The following is a 15,958-nucleotide window of genomic DNA, read 5'->3' as shown; positions in this document are numbered from 1 at the left end:
CATCGACACGGACTGTGTGAGATGCCTGGCTCACGGCAATACCCCTGTCTAAGTCACTGAACCTGCTGGAACCTGCTGTCCCTCTGGCAAGAGAGGTTAAGGAGTGCAGCCTCCCTGACACCCCACTATTTTCTTATTAAGAGGTAGGCCCATCTGGTGGCATTTTGTATTAACTTTGGTCTTGAAGCATTTTCACAGACTCCTTTGGTGATTGGGACATACTAGTACCTGGAGAAGCAGTCCTTCCCCTTCCCCCTGCCTCTGGTCCCTCCAGGCTCATGGGGTTAGTGACAGGACTCAGGAGAGACGCCAAGATGCCAAGAACTCACCAGAAGAAAAGATAGCACTATATGCCCCACCCCACCCAAGAAAGTGCTACACCCCTGCCATCTCTCTTTCTCATTTGTTTACTATGGGATGTAGATTGTTATGGTGATGGACAAGGTTGAACTGAAGTGGATCATTGTGATGTGAAAAAATAAAAGCTAACTTACATGAGCCTTAGGAATTTAATTATACCACTTTGCCAGAAGTTATCATTGATCAAGGAAGTTTCCTAAGGTTCTGCTTCTCCCTGCTCTACATTATCTGGAAGGCCCAGGAGGACCAGGTCTGCTAACGTTGGGTCAGTGGGAACCAATTTGCACAGGAGCATGACATGGGAAGCAGCACACAGAGCCCTGGACAGTTGGTCAAGAGACCTGAATACAAGGCCCGGCCCTGCTGCTTCCCCGCTGTGTTGCCTTGTCTGTCACTGAACCTCTCTGTGTTTCAGTTCCTTCATCTGTAAACAATATCTCCATGCTCTAACTGGTTTGGCTCAGTGGATAGAGCATCGGCCTGCAGACTGAAGGGTCCAAGGTTCGATTCCGGTCAAGGGCATGTACCTTGCAGGCACATCCCCAGTAGGGAGTGTGCAGGAGGCAGCTGATAGATGTTTCTAACTCTCTATCCCTCTCCCTTCCTCTCTGTAAAAAATCAATAAAATATATTTTTTAAAAACAATAACTCCAGCATCACCTCATAGAACATGATGAGAATTAGGTAATAGAGAAAAGGTTCTTCTCTATCACCTCATTTAATCTTATCTAGAGAAGATTTTCTGCCATGCTGGTGCATGCCTGGCAGGAGTATAGGGTAATCCCTGTCCTGGTCAGCACTTCTGAGCCCGCCCCGGTGCCATGATGGCCTGGGAGTAGGTGAGAACAGGGAGCTGCCAGCTGCCAGCACCACCTGCACTACCAGGTGGAAGGCTATACCCCGAGGGCATGGAAGGTCCCAGCTTGAACACTCAGAACAGAAGCCTCAAAGCACAAAGGCAAACAGTTGTTCCTGAACAGACAGGACCATGCTTCTGGGGGCATTGGGAGGAGGTCTCACAACAAATTTAAAACAGAAAAATTATGGCTACATGAATCTGCCTCAGTAGGGATCTTCAAATGCCTGTAATCTCCATGTGCTCCCTGTGCAGACAGGGAGGAGCCAGTTCAGGTGGCCTGGAAGCTGCCTGGGAAATAGAACTGGACGTCTGCTCCCCACAGCACTGCTTCCACTGCTGGACTAAGCATCCTCCTTCAGGCTGATCTCCAAGGGGTGCTGAGGACAGATGAGTAGCTGAGAAATACGGCTGCAAAGAGCAGGTTCTCAGAAGAGGAGCAAAGAAGCAGGTGTGAAGGCAGGTGGCATATGAAGAGTATAGAATTTGGAGTCAGAAGGCCTAGAGTTGAATCCTGACTTTTTCACCCAGCTATGTAGCCTTGGGCAATCACTCAGTCTTTCAGAGCCTCCCTTTCCTCACACCTACCTCTCAGAGTTGGGTTATCAAGGGAGCTGATACATGTGAAAAGCCCACAGTTAACTCTTGTAACCCTCTTTGTTCCTAAGAGGGAGCTATGAATTCCCTCTGGCATGAAATTGGAAACACCTGCATCTACTTTCCCAAATTGTCTGATTGATAAAAGGAAGGGAATTATTAATTATCAGGTTCTAGTCACTGACCTACTAACTTTCTGTATACTATTTTATTTGTATAATTGGTTCTTCAAAGTAGGTACAGTACAATTATTGTTCCCACTTTCTACATAAGGATATAGCAGTTCAGAAAGGTTAAGTAACTTGCTCCTGGTCACACAGCTGGTGAGTGGAGAAGCTGAGATTCAGATCCTGGTCTGTAAGACCACAGAGTCTGAACTTTGATCTCCCTATCACACTGCACCAGACCTTCTAGTACCAGTAAGGTATGGCCACAAAGATCCCTCCAGCAACCATACACAGTTGATCAGAAAATCAGTTAGAATTAGCTTGGCCATATAATTTATCATCCTAACCCAGCCTACTTCTGTTCTGCGCATACAATAAACCAGACAAGATCCCAGGATAACAAACACAAACCAGGAAGTAGAGTCACCCTAGTTAAGATGCAAATCATATAGGGAAAGATGATGTTTCGGCCTACAATGTAGTTCATAGATTCTAAGGCACACTTTTCTCTCACACTTAACATCTTTATAATCACTGCACCTTAGCTTCAATGAAATGCTAACATTAGAAGCAACGGTGAACAGTTGGGATGTATGAATGGGCATCAAGGAGGGGGTAAAAAAGTATGCAGAAAGGAGGAAGCCAGAAGTCCATTCAAATACCACTCTAGAGAGAGGCCACACTGGAGGGGCAGATTTGGGGAGATCTGAGGGGGGGACTAGGATCAGTATATAAACAGGAAGATGCTCCCAAGTCCTCATCCTTAGTAAAGTAATAGGTTAAACTGGCTCTGATAGTTCCAGTTCTATCTGAGACCAGTAGTGGCTGTGCCCCACCCCTCCCATGACATCTTTGCCCCAGTCCTTCACCTCCCACCTTGGCTACCACGCTGGGCTGGACACAGCCCAAGCCAGAGCCCTGGACTCTGCTGGACAGCACACTGGCAGAGCTGAGCCATGCATGTTTCCCCCCAACTCACCACAGTATGGAGCCTTGGACGTGGTCAGGAGGTAGACTCTCACTTCCTTGGGAAGTGGCTCTATCTTGACACCACCTTGTTCCACCAGCCCTGGAAGTCAAGACACAAAGACAGCAGAGTCCTGAGACGGCCATTTCAGGGTCCATGGCACCCAGCCACATATTGATTAATTCATGCACCCATTCATTCTACAAACAACCACACTGCATGGTCATTACATGCCATGCCCTATGGTGAGTCCCAGGATACATGCAACTCAGACCAGCTGGGGATAAACACACAAGTAAACAGGAAGTTTAGATCACCTGGCCCATTCTCAGGAAGTATTTCTAAGCAATTTGAAATTATGTCTCCAACTTGTAAAACAATCTACATGACAGTTGTTTAATGGCATTTACCTCCTATGTAGTAGGAACACAGGAAGTGTTTGACCTGAATAGTGGTTGACAAGTTGGGAAGGGCATTCTAGGCCAAGAGTACAGTTCCAACAAAGGCACAAAGAGTAAGGAAACATACAATGCTCTTGGGAGTACAGTAGTTAGCATCCCCGGGGTGTTCCATGTCAGTGAAAGTGTAGTGAGAGATGAGGCTGTTGTGAGAGAAGTGGTTGTTACACCAGCCTGTCTGTCACATCTGAGGGAAATCATGACATATGCCCAACAAGTAGGCCATAATGTTGATTTGCTTTATTGTGGGAAGCTAGCCCTACTTTACTATTTTGTCAACATGAAATCAATTTCATTCATGTGAGCAATGCCAGGCTGTTGTAGCTCTGAGTGGAAGCCAGGGGTGGGAAATGGGAGAGAGCAGAGGGGGGCGGCGGCACGGGGTGGAAGGAACCACTTACATTTCCCAGAGTTTTTCCTGGAGCCCTTCATTCTGGATAGATAACCCCAAGATGTTTCCAGTAATGATCTGCACAGGTGAGTCAACACCAGATCCCTCAGTCTTTCCTGAGCCCTTCTCCTCAGACTGGCCTAGATCATTCAGAAATGTGCCTGAGCCGGCCAGCAATTAGACGCCCCTCCAGCTGGCACATGGCCACTACAGCCTCACACCTTTAAAGTGGGCCATGTGTGCCAATCTTGGGGACTTCCCCAAAGCACCTTTATTTAGGGACTACCAGGAGTTCAAGAATGGCTGGACCAACTAAAAAGACCTTTATCAAGCATCCAGTTTGCAAGTGGAGTCAGAGGCTCTGGAATATAGCAATGTTTCTAGAGAGCATCATGAGGCTGGTCCTGCAGGGAAGGGGCTGTGTGTATGTGAAGGGTGTGTGCAGGGTGAGTATGGCATCGGGCAGCAATATAGAGAGTGAGGGATGGGACACAGGGCCAAATGTCATCCTCCAGGTTAGAAGAAGCTAAACACCCCATCGATTACATTTTCTTTATCACAGTTGGGTAGATTTCTTGACCATAGATCAGGACTTAAAGTGGTGACAACTAGCAATACTTGAACTTCCCCCAAATTGTCAAAGGAAACAAAGAGGTAGCATTTACCAATCCTTGGACAGGAAAGCAGAAAAGGATTAAAACAATCCAGACAGTGTCCAGCAAGGAAGGCCTTGTAGCTAGCACAGGGAAAGGCCATCAGAGGACAGAGATTCTCCAGGGCGCTGATGTAGAGGTCCACAGCCCTCATATGATCACAGATCAGATAACTATAGCCTGAACAGGGGAAAGAAACACAACCACATTTTCAGTTAGAGGCAAAGGGAAATTCCCTCATGCTACTTACCATAACTCTATTGAATTTTCTATTCCAGCAGGCTATAGATACACAGGGTGCCCCCTGAGCCACATTTAAATAATATGAATAGACATGGTTTCTTTTCATTTTCATTTTACAAAGATACCTATGCTTAATCTATGGAGAAAATTGCTGAATTTGAGACCCATTCTTCTGTGATCATGCTAATTCTCTTTTAGAAAATGAGAGCATACAGACTTGGCAATTCTAATCCCACTTCTCAAAATGGATATCTTGACTGCACATTTTACCTTCATCATCACTCACACAACCCATTTTTTACAAAAAATTACAATCTCATTAAACCCAACCCAATAACAAGACTATCGAAGGAGTCAGTAGCAAGCAGTTCATAGTCAACCTCTGAACCAATGTGCTGGGTTCACCTGGCCAACTGACTGATATGCTCACTTTGCCAAATGTACCAATTTACCAAAAACTTGGTTTTCTTGTTATTGTTTTTGTTTACTATTTAAAATTTTGCAATAACTCATATTAGATGAATTGGCTGGGGCTAAGAGGTCTGTAGTGAGCCAAAATTTCAGGGTTCAGGCATCTTCAAACTCTCCCTTCACCTTGGGACACCACCACCCCCAACCCTGAAATCAGCAACCAAGTTTGAGCTGTGTGTTGATCCCCCACCCCGCCCTGCCCCCAGTTGGGATGCTCTATGGCCAACCTCCTTCTAGCTGCAACAGGGATCTGGGAGAGACAAACTAAATCCCTCTCAAATTATGCTATGAAGAATAAATGAGAAGTGGCCAACTAAATGCCATAGAAATTTTCAAAAGCCGTTAAAACCGTACTATCCCATATGATCAAAATTGCTGGGAAATATGTAAGTTGGAAAATCAGTAAATTTGATTAGTGGTTATTCAATACAATTGTTGAAATAATCCTTAAAATGAAAATGTCAAAAATTTGGTAAACCAGGAAGAAACTAAAAAGATAGTCAACAGATATCAGGATAAAACTCCTATATGAATTGCTGATAGTTTGACTATATTCATAAGAAGAATATAAGAAGACTAACCAACCCTTAATACTTAACTTTTGACAAATGTAATGTTTTTAAAATGCTAAGAATATATTCAATGAACATGTGTATATTCAAAAAGAACATTCATAAAATATATTTAGAAGAGAAGAAATATATGTTTATTGATGTACTCAAGAAGATTATCTTGAAAAGAGTTTTGGGGGACTGTTAAATTTAGTAAGTTTGGGTGTGAAGCCACGGCCAGCGTGGCCTCGGGTACAAAGGCTTGGAGAAAGCGCTGACGCACAAATACACAAGACAAGAAATATAAATTTGGAAATTATGGGGGAAGCCAGGGAAGCTTAGCTGTAGTAGCCAAGTTCCACTGAGTCTCCATTCCCATCTGTTTTTATTTACTAGAATACACAATTGCCTTTTAGGAATGCAAACAATGGTAATGTTTAGTAAACAGTAAGATTATAAGGTTGGGGGAGTTTGCTTTAGGCCATTGAGTCAGCAGTAGGTAATAAAATGCAAATATTCACCCTGTGAATATCAAAGAGCCCAATTCAGCCTTCTGACCAGACTTCTCTTCTCGCATTTATATTAATTACTGTTGATCTTGGTTCTCAGCATTTGGGAATATGGTCACTCAGTGAATTGATCCTTTGGCTACCTAGCTTTGGGCATGTTGGTCTACTTCTTCCACAACTAGGTCTGTAAAGGATGTAGCTAGTCTGGACTCTTGCCACAAAGCAGGACCCAAGAAGAATAGAGATTATTGCCTTGAGTGATGTTATATCATGGCAGCACCTAAGAAGTAGGGAGGGCAGTGTAGGTATGTAGAAGGCTTTCAATTTTAGTCACTTCTCCTCAGAATTCCTGGGCTCCAAAGACATCCATTCAATAAGTGCTGAGTAAGACATTATGGGACATAGCAAAGGATACTGGAAGGAAGACCTTCTGTGGCCCACACTAGAAGACTCAACACAAAGGGTATTGGTGACTTCTGGCCTCTGGGGAAGCCAAACACCTACTCTCTGTGGCTTTCTGACCTGCATGAATGAAGGTGGGACACCCAGGTTGGTCTTGGCCTCCGTTGACAAAGTAGTCCACATGTCCAACAGGAATCCGAATACCCAAGTCTGAAAGGAGGCAGAAGCCCGTTACCATCTTACTGCAGGGGCATATTGCCCAGGTACCACAGCAGAGTCCACTGGCAGCAGAGCCTGAGGTGTGACCTTATGAGCCCACCTACTCTGTGTTCTGAATGAGAACCCACCTCACTCCTACATGCTATGAGAATGCAGAACTAACCCTTAGGTTTCTAAAGAGGGTTTGCTGAAAGGAAGCACAAAATAAATTCCTAAGATGATGCTCATATTTGCCTAATGAAAATCAAGAAAACTAACCCTTAACATAAGTTTTAATAAATCAGTAAATGTTATAAGCTTGGTAAGTTTCCTTGTGGAATAGTTTCTATTTTATTTCAAGCAATAGTTCAGATATATATGTTTGGGGCCACATTTGCACATTCTCCCACATATTTTTGTGCTCTCCTGATAGAGCAGAAATATGACCTGGTTATAGAGAGAGGAGTTTGAAAGACTATACACTTCATTTCATCATCATGACCATGTCTGATCCCTCAGACTGGGTCGGATCCAGCTACCAAAGACAAATTTTCTTCATATCATCTATCATTATTGTAAGCAATTGATTGTGTATTATTTATTTAATGCCATCTATCCAGGTTTTAAGCAATGATGTAGAAGTTATTCTTGATTTCTCCCTTTCTTTCATTCCCTACATTTATCCCATCACCTGTCTATTCAGCTCAAAATATATTCAAAAATATATTTTGAATCTTTCTACTTCTCTCTGTCTCTACTGCCACCACCTTTGCCACCGTCATCTCTCACCATCACCTCTCAGTCTTACTGCAAACACTCTCTAATGTGCCTCCAGGCTTCTCTTAATGCTCCCCTGCAAGTCCATTCTCCGCATAGTAGCCACAGTAATCCTTTAAGGATACCCAATCACTGTCCTATTCTCACTGATCATACAAGAAAATTTAAACTCCTTGCCATGGCAAGCTGGTTCTGCTTCCTCCTCTTCAACCTCACTCAGTGCCTCACTCACTGCACTTTGCCCTGCCCCCACCCACATCCAAGCTTTCATTTTGGCTATCTTCTCTAACTAAATTGGACTTCTCCCTGCTCTTCTCAGGGTTGATTCATTTCATCTGCAAAGTCTCATGTCAAATATGTCTTTGGGTAGACTATCCTCAATAATTCCACTTAAAGAGACAGCCTACCCAAGTCACCCTCTAACTCATACCCTTCCTTTTCATAATCACAATGTGTAACTACCTTGTCCATTTATTTGTATGTAAACTCCACAACAGCAGGCCCTTTACCTGTCTTTTTTCTGCTACATCCTCAATCCAGCAGAATACCTGGCACATGTGAGTGCCTAATAAATACTTATTGAAGGAATAAATGAGTGAATGTTTGCCCAGTTAACCTGTAACTTCCACATGGGCAGGGGCCTAATTTATGTCTGTTCATTGCAGTGTTCTCAGTGTCTACTACTTAGTTCAATAAAGACTGAGATGAATGGAATGATTTCTTTTCCTTTGGTCACATTAAGGAGAAGCTCCGACTTCAAGAGGCACTGAAAGGCTTGGCTCAGGTAAATAGAGACTTAATACATCACCTATTTAGCAAACTTAGGGACAAATTTAGGTAGAGCCCTATGGGCTTTGGTTTCCTTTCTGTGAGATGAAGGAAGGAGAGGTTTGAACACTATGATTGCATGGGTTTCATCCAGATTCATCAATCAGTGAATCTTGGATGCTAAAAGATGGCTTCTGAGCAAAGGGAATGAGACATGGACATCTCTCACTTGAACTGTACACACTTTGGTAGGGACAGATGCTATTTCTTCCTTTACCCACCATGCTGAGCACAGAGTCTGGCACAGATTCATGGCATTTGATAGGGAGTTGAAATGAGGAGGAATGCCCACTCCCTTTCTAACTGCTGAGAAGAGTTTAATTTGGTCATAGTGGATTCAGAGTTGGGACTCTTTCCTGGGCCTGTCACTACTGGAGAGGGGACTTTTCACTCTTCACTGGACCGAAGAACTGGGCTCATCCCCTGGGAGCCTGAGAATCTGTCCCAGGAGTAGAATGTTCCATTCCCCCCCGGGCGAGGCACAATCACCCTGAAAAAGCAGCATGACTTTCCCATATGTCAGCCAAGCAGCAGTGCCCACCCTGGCACTACGTCGGCACAGGGTTAGTGTTGAATCAGAGAGTGAGACTGGTCCATGATTGAAAAATCTCAGGCCTGCTGCTAGCTAAAAATAAAACCATTCATCTCAGTGCTAAGAAAATGAGAGAACCTGCAGGATGCTGGGGAATGCCTCACTGCGCAACAGAAGCTCAGCAGGAGAGGGAATCTGCCTAGGGCCACCCAGAGATATGGCAGCCCCCTAGCCCTTACCCTGTTCTCATTCCCCCACCCCAGGAGGAACTCCCAGCTCACTGTCGGTGTCTGTGTGGATGGCTTCCACGAAGAGGGCATCTCCAGCATCCAAGCGCTCCTCCAGGCTGGCTCTGGTATACTCTGGTCCAGCAGGGTCCAGGCCTACAAGGACAGACTGATGGCAAAGGCCCCCTTTCCCCTCAGCCACAGGAACTCTCCCAGGTCCACCATGCACCTACCTTGGCAACCCTTTCGGTTCAGAGTCCCCCAACAAGAACCCAAGAGTAGAGAACTGACTCAGAACTCCCATACCCAGGAACCCCTGTTCTACTGTCTCTAACCTCTTAGTGACCCAGATTCTCTGGCTCTACAATAAGCTTAATATCATCAACCATTTGTTAATGTGAGTGATATTAATCCTCATGGAATAACAACAATAGTATAATTTTTGAGCAGTCACTATGTGCCAGGCCATCTGCTGGGCAGTTTTACATGCTCTAGTCCTCACAAGAACACAATGAAGGAAATATTACTATCCCCATGTCTTAATTTGGACCCCTTGCTCTCTCCCTCCCAAAAAGCAGACCCTGAAATAAGGATTCAAAAATACAAGTAGTGGAGAGAACCAAGATGGCAGCATAGGTAAACACCTATACTTGCTGCCTCTCACAACCACATCAAAATTACAACTAAAAGGCAGAACAATTACCACCCAGAACAGTGGGAAAGCTGGCTGAGTGGAAGTTCCACAACTAGAGAGGTGAAGAAAGCACATTGAGACTGGAAAGAGATGCAGAGGCACAGAAAGTGCTGGCACTTGGATGTGCTGCTCTTTTAATCGGGAGGAAGATACAAGCTCCCGCTTGCTCTGAACTCCAGTTCTGGGCGAGACTCTGGGGGACCCAGACACATACAGGAAGAAACTGGACTGTCTGGCATCAGGACAGGAACATGAGGGCAGCTTTCTCTCAGAGGTGCTCAGAACGATCATTGTTCCTGCATGGGAGCACAGGACACAGAGACCCAGGGACCTCTCCAGTGCAGGGCTGACTGGCAGCCATTGCTGTTTGCTCCATCCTGGTAATTCCCGGAGAACCCGCCCCACCCAATTTACAACCCCACCCAAGCTGTGTGCATCAGCTTTTGCATATGAATGGCCTGTCCTTTCTCCGCCTAAAACCTGTCAAACTGCAGCTGGGTCAGAGAGCCCCAGAGCTTTCAAAGGAAGGCCCAAGGCCTGGCAGCAACAGCCTGCCTTGCTTCACAGCTAGGTCTCGTCTGGGCACTTCCAAACCCCATACAAAGAGGAGAAATCTGCAGATGTTTCTGTAGCTCCTGCTGGGCAGCCCCAGACAGTGGCTGACCTTGCACCTCCCTGGAGATCCAAGAGCCAGTGTACCCAGTGGTCAGAGTGAGACCATACCGGATTACAACTCTTTGCATCCATAAGAGACACACTCAAGGGGCAGACTCAGTGAGCACCAAAGCCCCAAAGAAGCAAGTCCTGCCCCATAAGGTTGTCTCCTGCACAACAGATCTTCCAGTGTAGACACAGCTGGTCCTCACAGCCAATTGGCCTAGAGGTCAGTTCCTCCCAGTGATACTGTGCAAACAGCCCACAAAGGGGTGCACCAAGAGCGTCCACCTCAGGTGACTGGGGAGGTTGAGTCACTGGGCCCTATGGGACACCTACCACACAAGGCCACTCTATCAACTCAAGGAGACTTAGCAGCTACCCAGTACATAGAAACAAACACAGGGAAGCAGCCAAAATGCGGAGACAAAGAAACATGTCATAAATGAAAGAAATGGAAAAAAGCAAACTACTGAATATAGAGTTCAAAACCACAGTTATAAGGTTACTCAAGAATCTTTAGAAACCTCTGAGAAATTTAGTGAGACCCTCAAGGATATGAAAAAGGACCAATCAGAAATTAAGCATACACTGACTGAAATAAAGAATAATATACAGAGAGTCAACAGCAGACGAGAAGATCCCAAGAATGAAGTCAAAGATTTGCAATATAAAGAAGCAAAAAACACCCAACCAGAAAAGCAAAAAGAAAAAAGGATCCAAAAATATGAAGATAGTGTAAGGAGCCTCTGGGACAACTTGAAGCATACCAACATCCGAATTATGGGGGTGCCAGAAGAAGAGAGAGAGCAAGATATTGAAAACCTATTTGAAGAAATAATGACAGAAAACTTCCCCTACCTGGTGAAAGACATAAACTTACAAGTCCAGGAAGTGCAGAGAACCCCAAACAAGAGGAATCCATAGAGGACCACACCAAGACACATCATAATTAAAATGCCAAGGGCAAAAAACAAAGAGAGAATCTTAAAAGCAGCAAGAGAAAAACAGTTAGTTACCTACAAGGGAGTACCCATATGACTGTCAGCTGATTTCTCAACAGAAACTATGCAGGCCAGAAGGGAGTGGCAAGAAATATACACAGTGATGAATAGCAAGAACCTACAACCAAGATTATTCTACCCAGCAAAGCTATCATTTAGAATTGAAGGTCAGATAAAGAGCTTCACAGACAAGAAAAAGCTAAAGGAATTCATCACCACCAAACCAGTATTATATGAAATGCTGAAGGGTATTCTCTAAGAAGAGGAAGAAGAAAAATGTAAAGATAAAAATTACAAACAACAAAATGACAACAAAGACATATCTATCGACAAGTGAACCTAAAAATCAAATGAATAAAAAACCTGATGAAAAGAACAGACTGGTGAATGTAATAGAATCAGGGGCATGGAAAGGGAGCAGACTGACAATTCTCAGGGGGAAGGGGTTGTGGGGGTGTGGGAAGAGATTGGACAAAGAGCTTACACCTATGGACGAGGTCAGTTGGGGCGGGGGGAGGCCTGGAATGGGGTGGGAACCGGGTGGAGGAGAGCTATGGTGGGGGGAGGGGGAAAGAGGAACATCTGTAATAATCTGAACAATAAATATTTTAAAAAAACAATGCAGGTTTGTATTAAGTATTATATCAAAGTTTGATAAATAAATAAAATTACAAATATAGTTTAAAAAATGCAAGTAGTGACTTCCAATCAAGATGGTGGCATACGTAAATGTGGCAGTCACATCCTCCCACAACCACATCAAAATTACAACTAAAATACAGAACCACCATCATTCATAACTATCTGATATCTGGCCAAACAGAAGTCCTACAACTAGAGAATTAAAGAAGAAGCCACTTTGAGACTGATAGGAAGGGTGGAGACGCAGAATGGGGGGTCTGCATGAGGAGCAAGGGATCCCAGCCCCACACCAGACCCCTCAGCCCAGGGTTCCAGTGCCGGGAAGAGAAATCCCCATAACTTCGGGCTATAAAAACCAGCAGGAATTGGGCCTGAGGGCCAATTCCTCCAAATGATGCCAACAGCAATCAAGGATCAACTACAACAGGACTGTGCACACAGCTCACACAGGGGCTCACCTAGAGTGACCAGCTCAGGTGACTTGTGAAGGCTGGGCCCTACAGAACATCTATACACAAGGCCACTCTACCAACTCAAAGAGACATAGCAGCTCTACCTAATACATAGAAACAAACACAGGGAGGCAGCCAAAATGCAAAGGCAAAGAAACATATCACAAATGAAAGAACAGAAAAAAGCTCCAGAAAAAGAACTAAATGAAATGGAAGCAAGCAAACTACTAGATACAGAGTTCAAAACAGTGGTTTAAGGATGATCAAGGAACTTAATGAGAGCTTCAAAGAACTTAGTGAGAAAATCAAAGACATGAAAAAGGACTAGTTAGAAATGAAAGATACACTAACTGAAATGAAGAATAATTTACAGGGATTCAACTGTAGAGTAGAGGACACCAAGAATCAAATCAAGAATTTGGAATATGAGGAAGCAAAAAACACCCAATCAGAAGAGCAAAAAGAAAAAAAGAACCAAAAAATATGAAGATAGTATAAGGAGCCTCTGGGATATGGGGGTGCCAGAAGGAGAAGAGAAGGAGCAAGAAATTGAAAACCTATTTGAAGAAATAATGACAGAAAAGTTCCCCTACCTGGTGAAAGAAATAGACTTACAAGTCCAGGAAGTGCAGAGAGTTCAAAACCAGAGGAACCCAAAGAAGCCCACACCAAGACACATCATAATTAAAATGCCAAAGGTTAAAGACAAAGAGAGAATCTTAAAAGCAGCAAGAGAAAAGCAGTTAGTTACCTACAAGAGAATGCCCATATGACTGTCAGCTGATTTCTCAACAGAAACTTTGCAAATCAGAAGAGAGTGGCAAGAAATATTCAAAGTGATGAAAAGCAAGGACCTACAACCAAGATTACTCTAGCCAGCAAAGCTATCACTTAGAATTGAAAATCAAATAAAGAGCTCTACAGACAGGAAAAAGCTAAAGGAGTTCATCACCACCAAACCAGTATTACATGAAATGTTAAAGGGTCTTCTTGGGGAGGAGGAGGAGGAGGAGGAGGAGGAGAAGGAGGAGGAGGAGGAAGTGGAGGAGGAGGAGGAGGAGGAGGAGGAGGAGGAAGTGGAGGAGGAGGAGGAGGAGGAGGAGGAGGAGGAGGAGGAGGAGGAGGAGGAGGAAGTGGAGGAGGAGGAGGAGGAGGAGGAAGTGGAGGAGGAGGAGGAGGAGGAGGAGGAGGAGGAGGAGGAAATATGAACAATAAAATGATAATAAATACATATCTATCAACTGTTGAATCTGAAAATTAAAATGAACAAACAAAGAATCTAATGAACAAAATAAACTGATGAATAAAATAGAACCAGAGGCATGAAAATGTGGAACAGGTTAAAGAATCTCAGAGGGAAGCGGGGAGAAGGGGTGGGAAGAGATTAACCTAAGAGCTTATATGCATATATATATAACCCATGGACACAGATAATAGGGTGGTGAAGGCCTTGGGTGGAGCAGGATCCAGGTGGAGAGGGCAATGGGGGAGGAAACTGGGGGGACACCTGTAATACTCTCAACAATAAAAATTTTAAAAATGCAACTGGCTTATTTGGGAGATCACAGAAAGCTAGTGAGGGAGTGGAAAATGGAGTTATAGAAGGAAGGACATTTTTAATGAATGGAGTATCACTTTGGGCAAGTAGGTCTCATCCCACTGGGGCTCCTCTGAGAGGCTTGTAGAACATGACTCAGAGTTGTTACACTAGATGGTAATTTCCAAACAAGTCTAGCCCCTAACTGATTAAGAGTAGCTGCTGAAGCATAAAGCATACTGCACTTTTGCAAATATTTAGCATACTGTTTAAAGGTGATTTCCACAGTGGGCCAAGAAGATAAGAGCTATTAACCTAAAAATGAAAGATCTTTCAAAGTGAGAGGCAACAAGCATTCATTTGATATAAAAAAGAGTAGCTATTCAGAATCACTGATTCAGGCAGAAACCTAAATAATGTTCTGATTAGGACACAAAGCAAGGGATAGTTATGAGAAAGGGAAGAGGAACCATTACATCAATGGAAGGAAGGCATTTCTATTGATGCAGATAAACTAGCATAACAACACTAATTCTAAAGTGTTTTTAATTCAGTCTGGTAGTCATCAGCTGGTATTCATAATACCTACTTTCCTGTTATCCTTGCAAATAGTTCTTTGGAATACAATGTTGCTTAAGGCCCAGTCCAAAGGTTATTTTGCCCTGTTTTAACATTCCAAAGGTTTTAGGCATAAGATGTGCAAGGCAGTTCTTCTGGGATGACAACTCTGACTCCATTTTAAAGTGGCTCCATCCTATATAATAAAAAGCTAATATGCAAATTGATCAAATGGCAGAACACCTGGTAGGAATGACATGCGCAGCGGCGGTGGCGGGAGCCTCTCCCACCTCCGCCGCAGCAATAAGGATGTCCGACTGACGGCTTAGGCCCGCTCCCCATGGGCCAAAGCCGTCAGTCAGACATCCCCTGAGGGCTCCCAGACTACGAGAGGGCACAGGCCGGGCTGAAGGACCATCCCCCCCCCCCCTGCTGAGTGCACAAATTTTGTGCACCAGGCCTCTAGTCTATTATATTTTTGCCTCATAGATGTAGAAACTGAGGCTTAGCAAGAACTTCATGGCTTCTTACACTGACATTAGAGCTCATGCAATAACACAATATCACTTTATGCAAAAGGGTCCCAATAAATAAATTTTAGTGGTCATGGATGACTTTATCATAACACCAAAAGGTTTAACGCTTCCATCTGCTTGCCTCAACAAAGACATTTTCAGGGCATTCTTTCTACTATTCTCTAAACCTGGGAGGATGGGCAGGGAAGAATGTTACCTGTGATCAATCCCAACTGGCCTTTGTAGAAATGTCCCACCATGCCACCAACGTGGGCCCCCAGGCTCACACCAATGATGTGGATGGAGGACTCCGACACACCCAGCACCTACAACAGACATTTACAGTGGATTGAATTTGGGCCCCAGCAGCCTCCTGGCCTCACAAGGCTGCACTTTCCCCTGAGGCGTTAGCAGCAGAGGGCCCTGGGCATGATACAGGTACTTCACATGCTTAGGTCAGGGGGTGAGAGGGATGGGGCGGGCAGAATCCTCATTCTGGTAAGCCCCTGCCCTCTTGCTGGGTGCTCCAGGGGTAATCCCCTTACTTTCCCTTTGGTGCCCAGTGTGAGTCATTAGCATATTCTCCCTCTGAGAGATGACTCAAGCTGGCCACTGGCTCTCTCTACCTGACATGCAGGGGCCCAATATACAGAGAAGGAGGAGACTGACAAGCCCCTTGGGTGGCTCTACTTCCACCCTAAATCTCCTCCTCATG

General features: G+C 44.5%; 1 protein-coding gene across 5 annotated transcripts in view; it reads right to left on the bottom strand.

Moving 5' to 3' along the window:
• PLA1A (phospholipase A1 member A) overlaps positions 1-15,958 on the bottom strand; it is a 74,042-nt gene that overhangs the window by 36,062 nt on the left and 22,022 nt on the right. For all 5 annotated transcript variants that reach the window (XM_080654918.1, XM_080654922.1, XM_080654919.1 and 2 more), the window contains exons 4-8: positions 15,461-15,569; positions 9,242-9,343; positions 6,746-6,835; positions 4,462-4,629; positions 2,960-3,049 (exon numbers count right to left, since the gene is read on the bottom strand). In XM_080654918.1, the coding sequence (XP_080511044.1) occupies positions 2,960-3,049; positions 4,462-4,629; positions 6,746-6,835; positions 9,242-9,343; positions 15,461-15,569 (559 nt within the window). The remainder of the gene's footprint in view (positions 1-2,959; positions 3,050-4,461; positions 4,630-6,745; positions 6,836-9,241; positions 9,344-15,460; positions 15,570-15,958) is intronic.

Source organism: Plecotus auritus (genome assembly GCF_963455305.1).
Source record: "Plecotus auritus genome assembly, chromosome: 2".
NCBI lineage: Eukaryota > Metazoa > Chordata > Mammalia > Chiroptera > Vespertilionidae > Plecotus > Plecotus auritus.
This window is presented reverse-complemented; position numbering and strand designations above follow the sequence as displayed.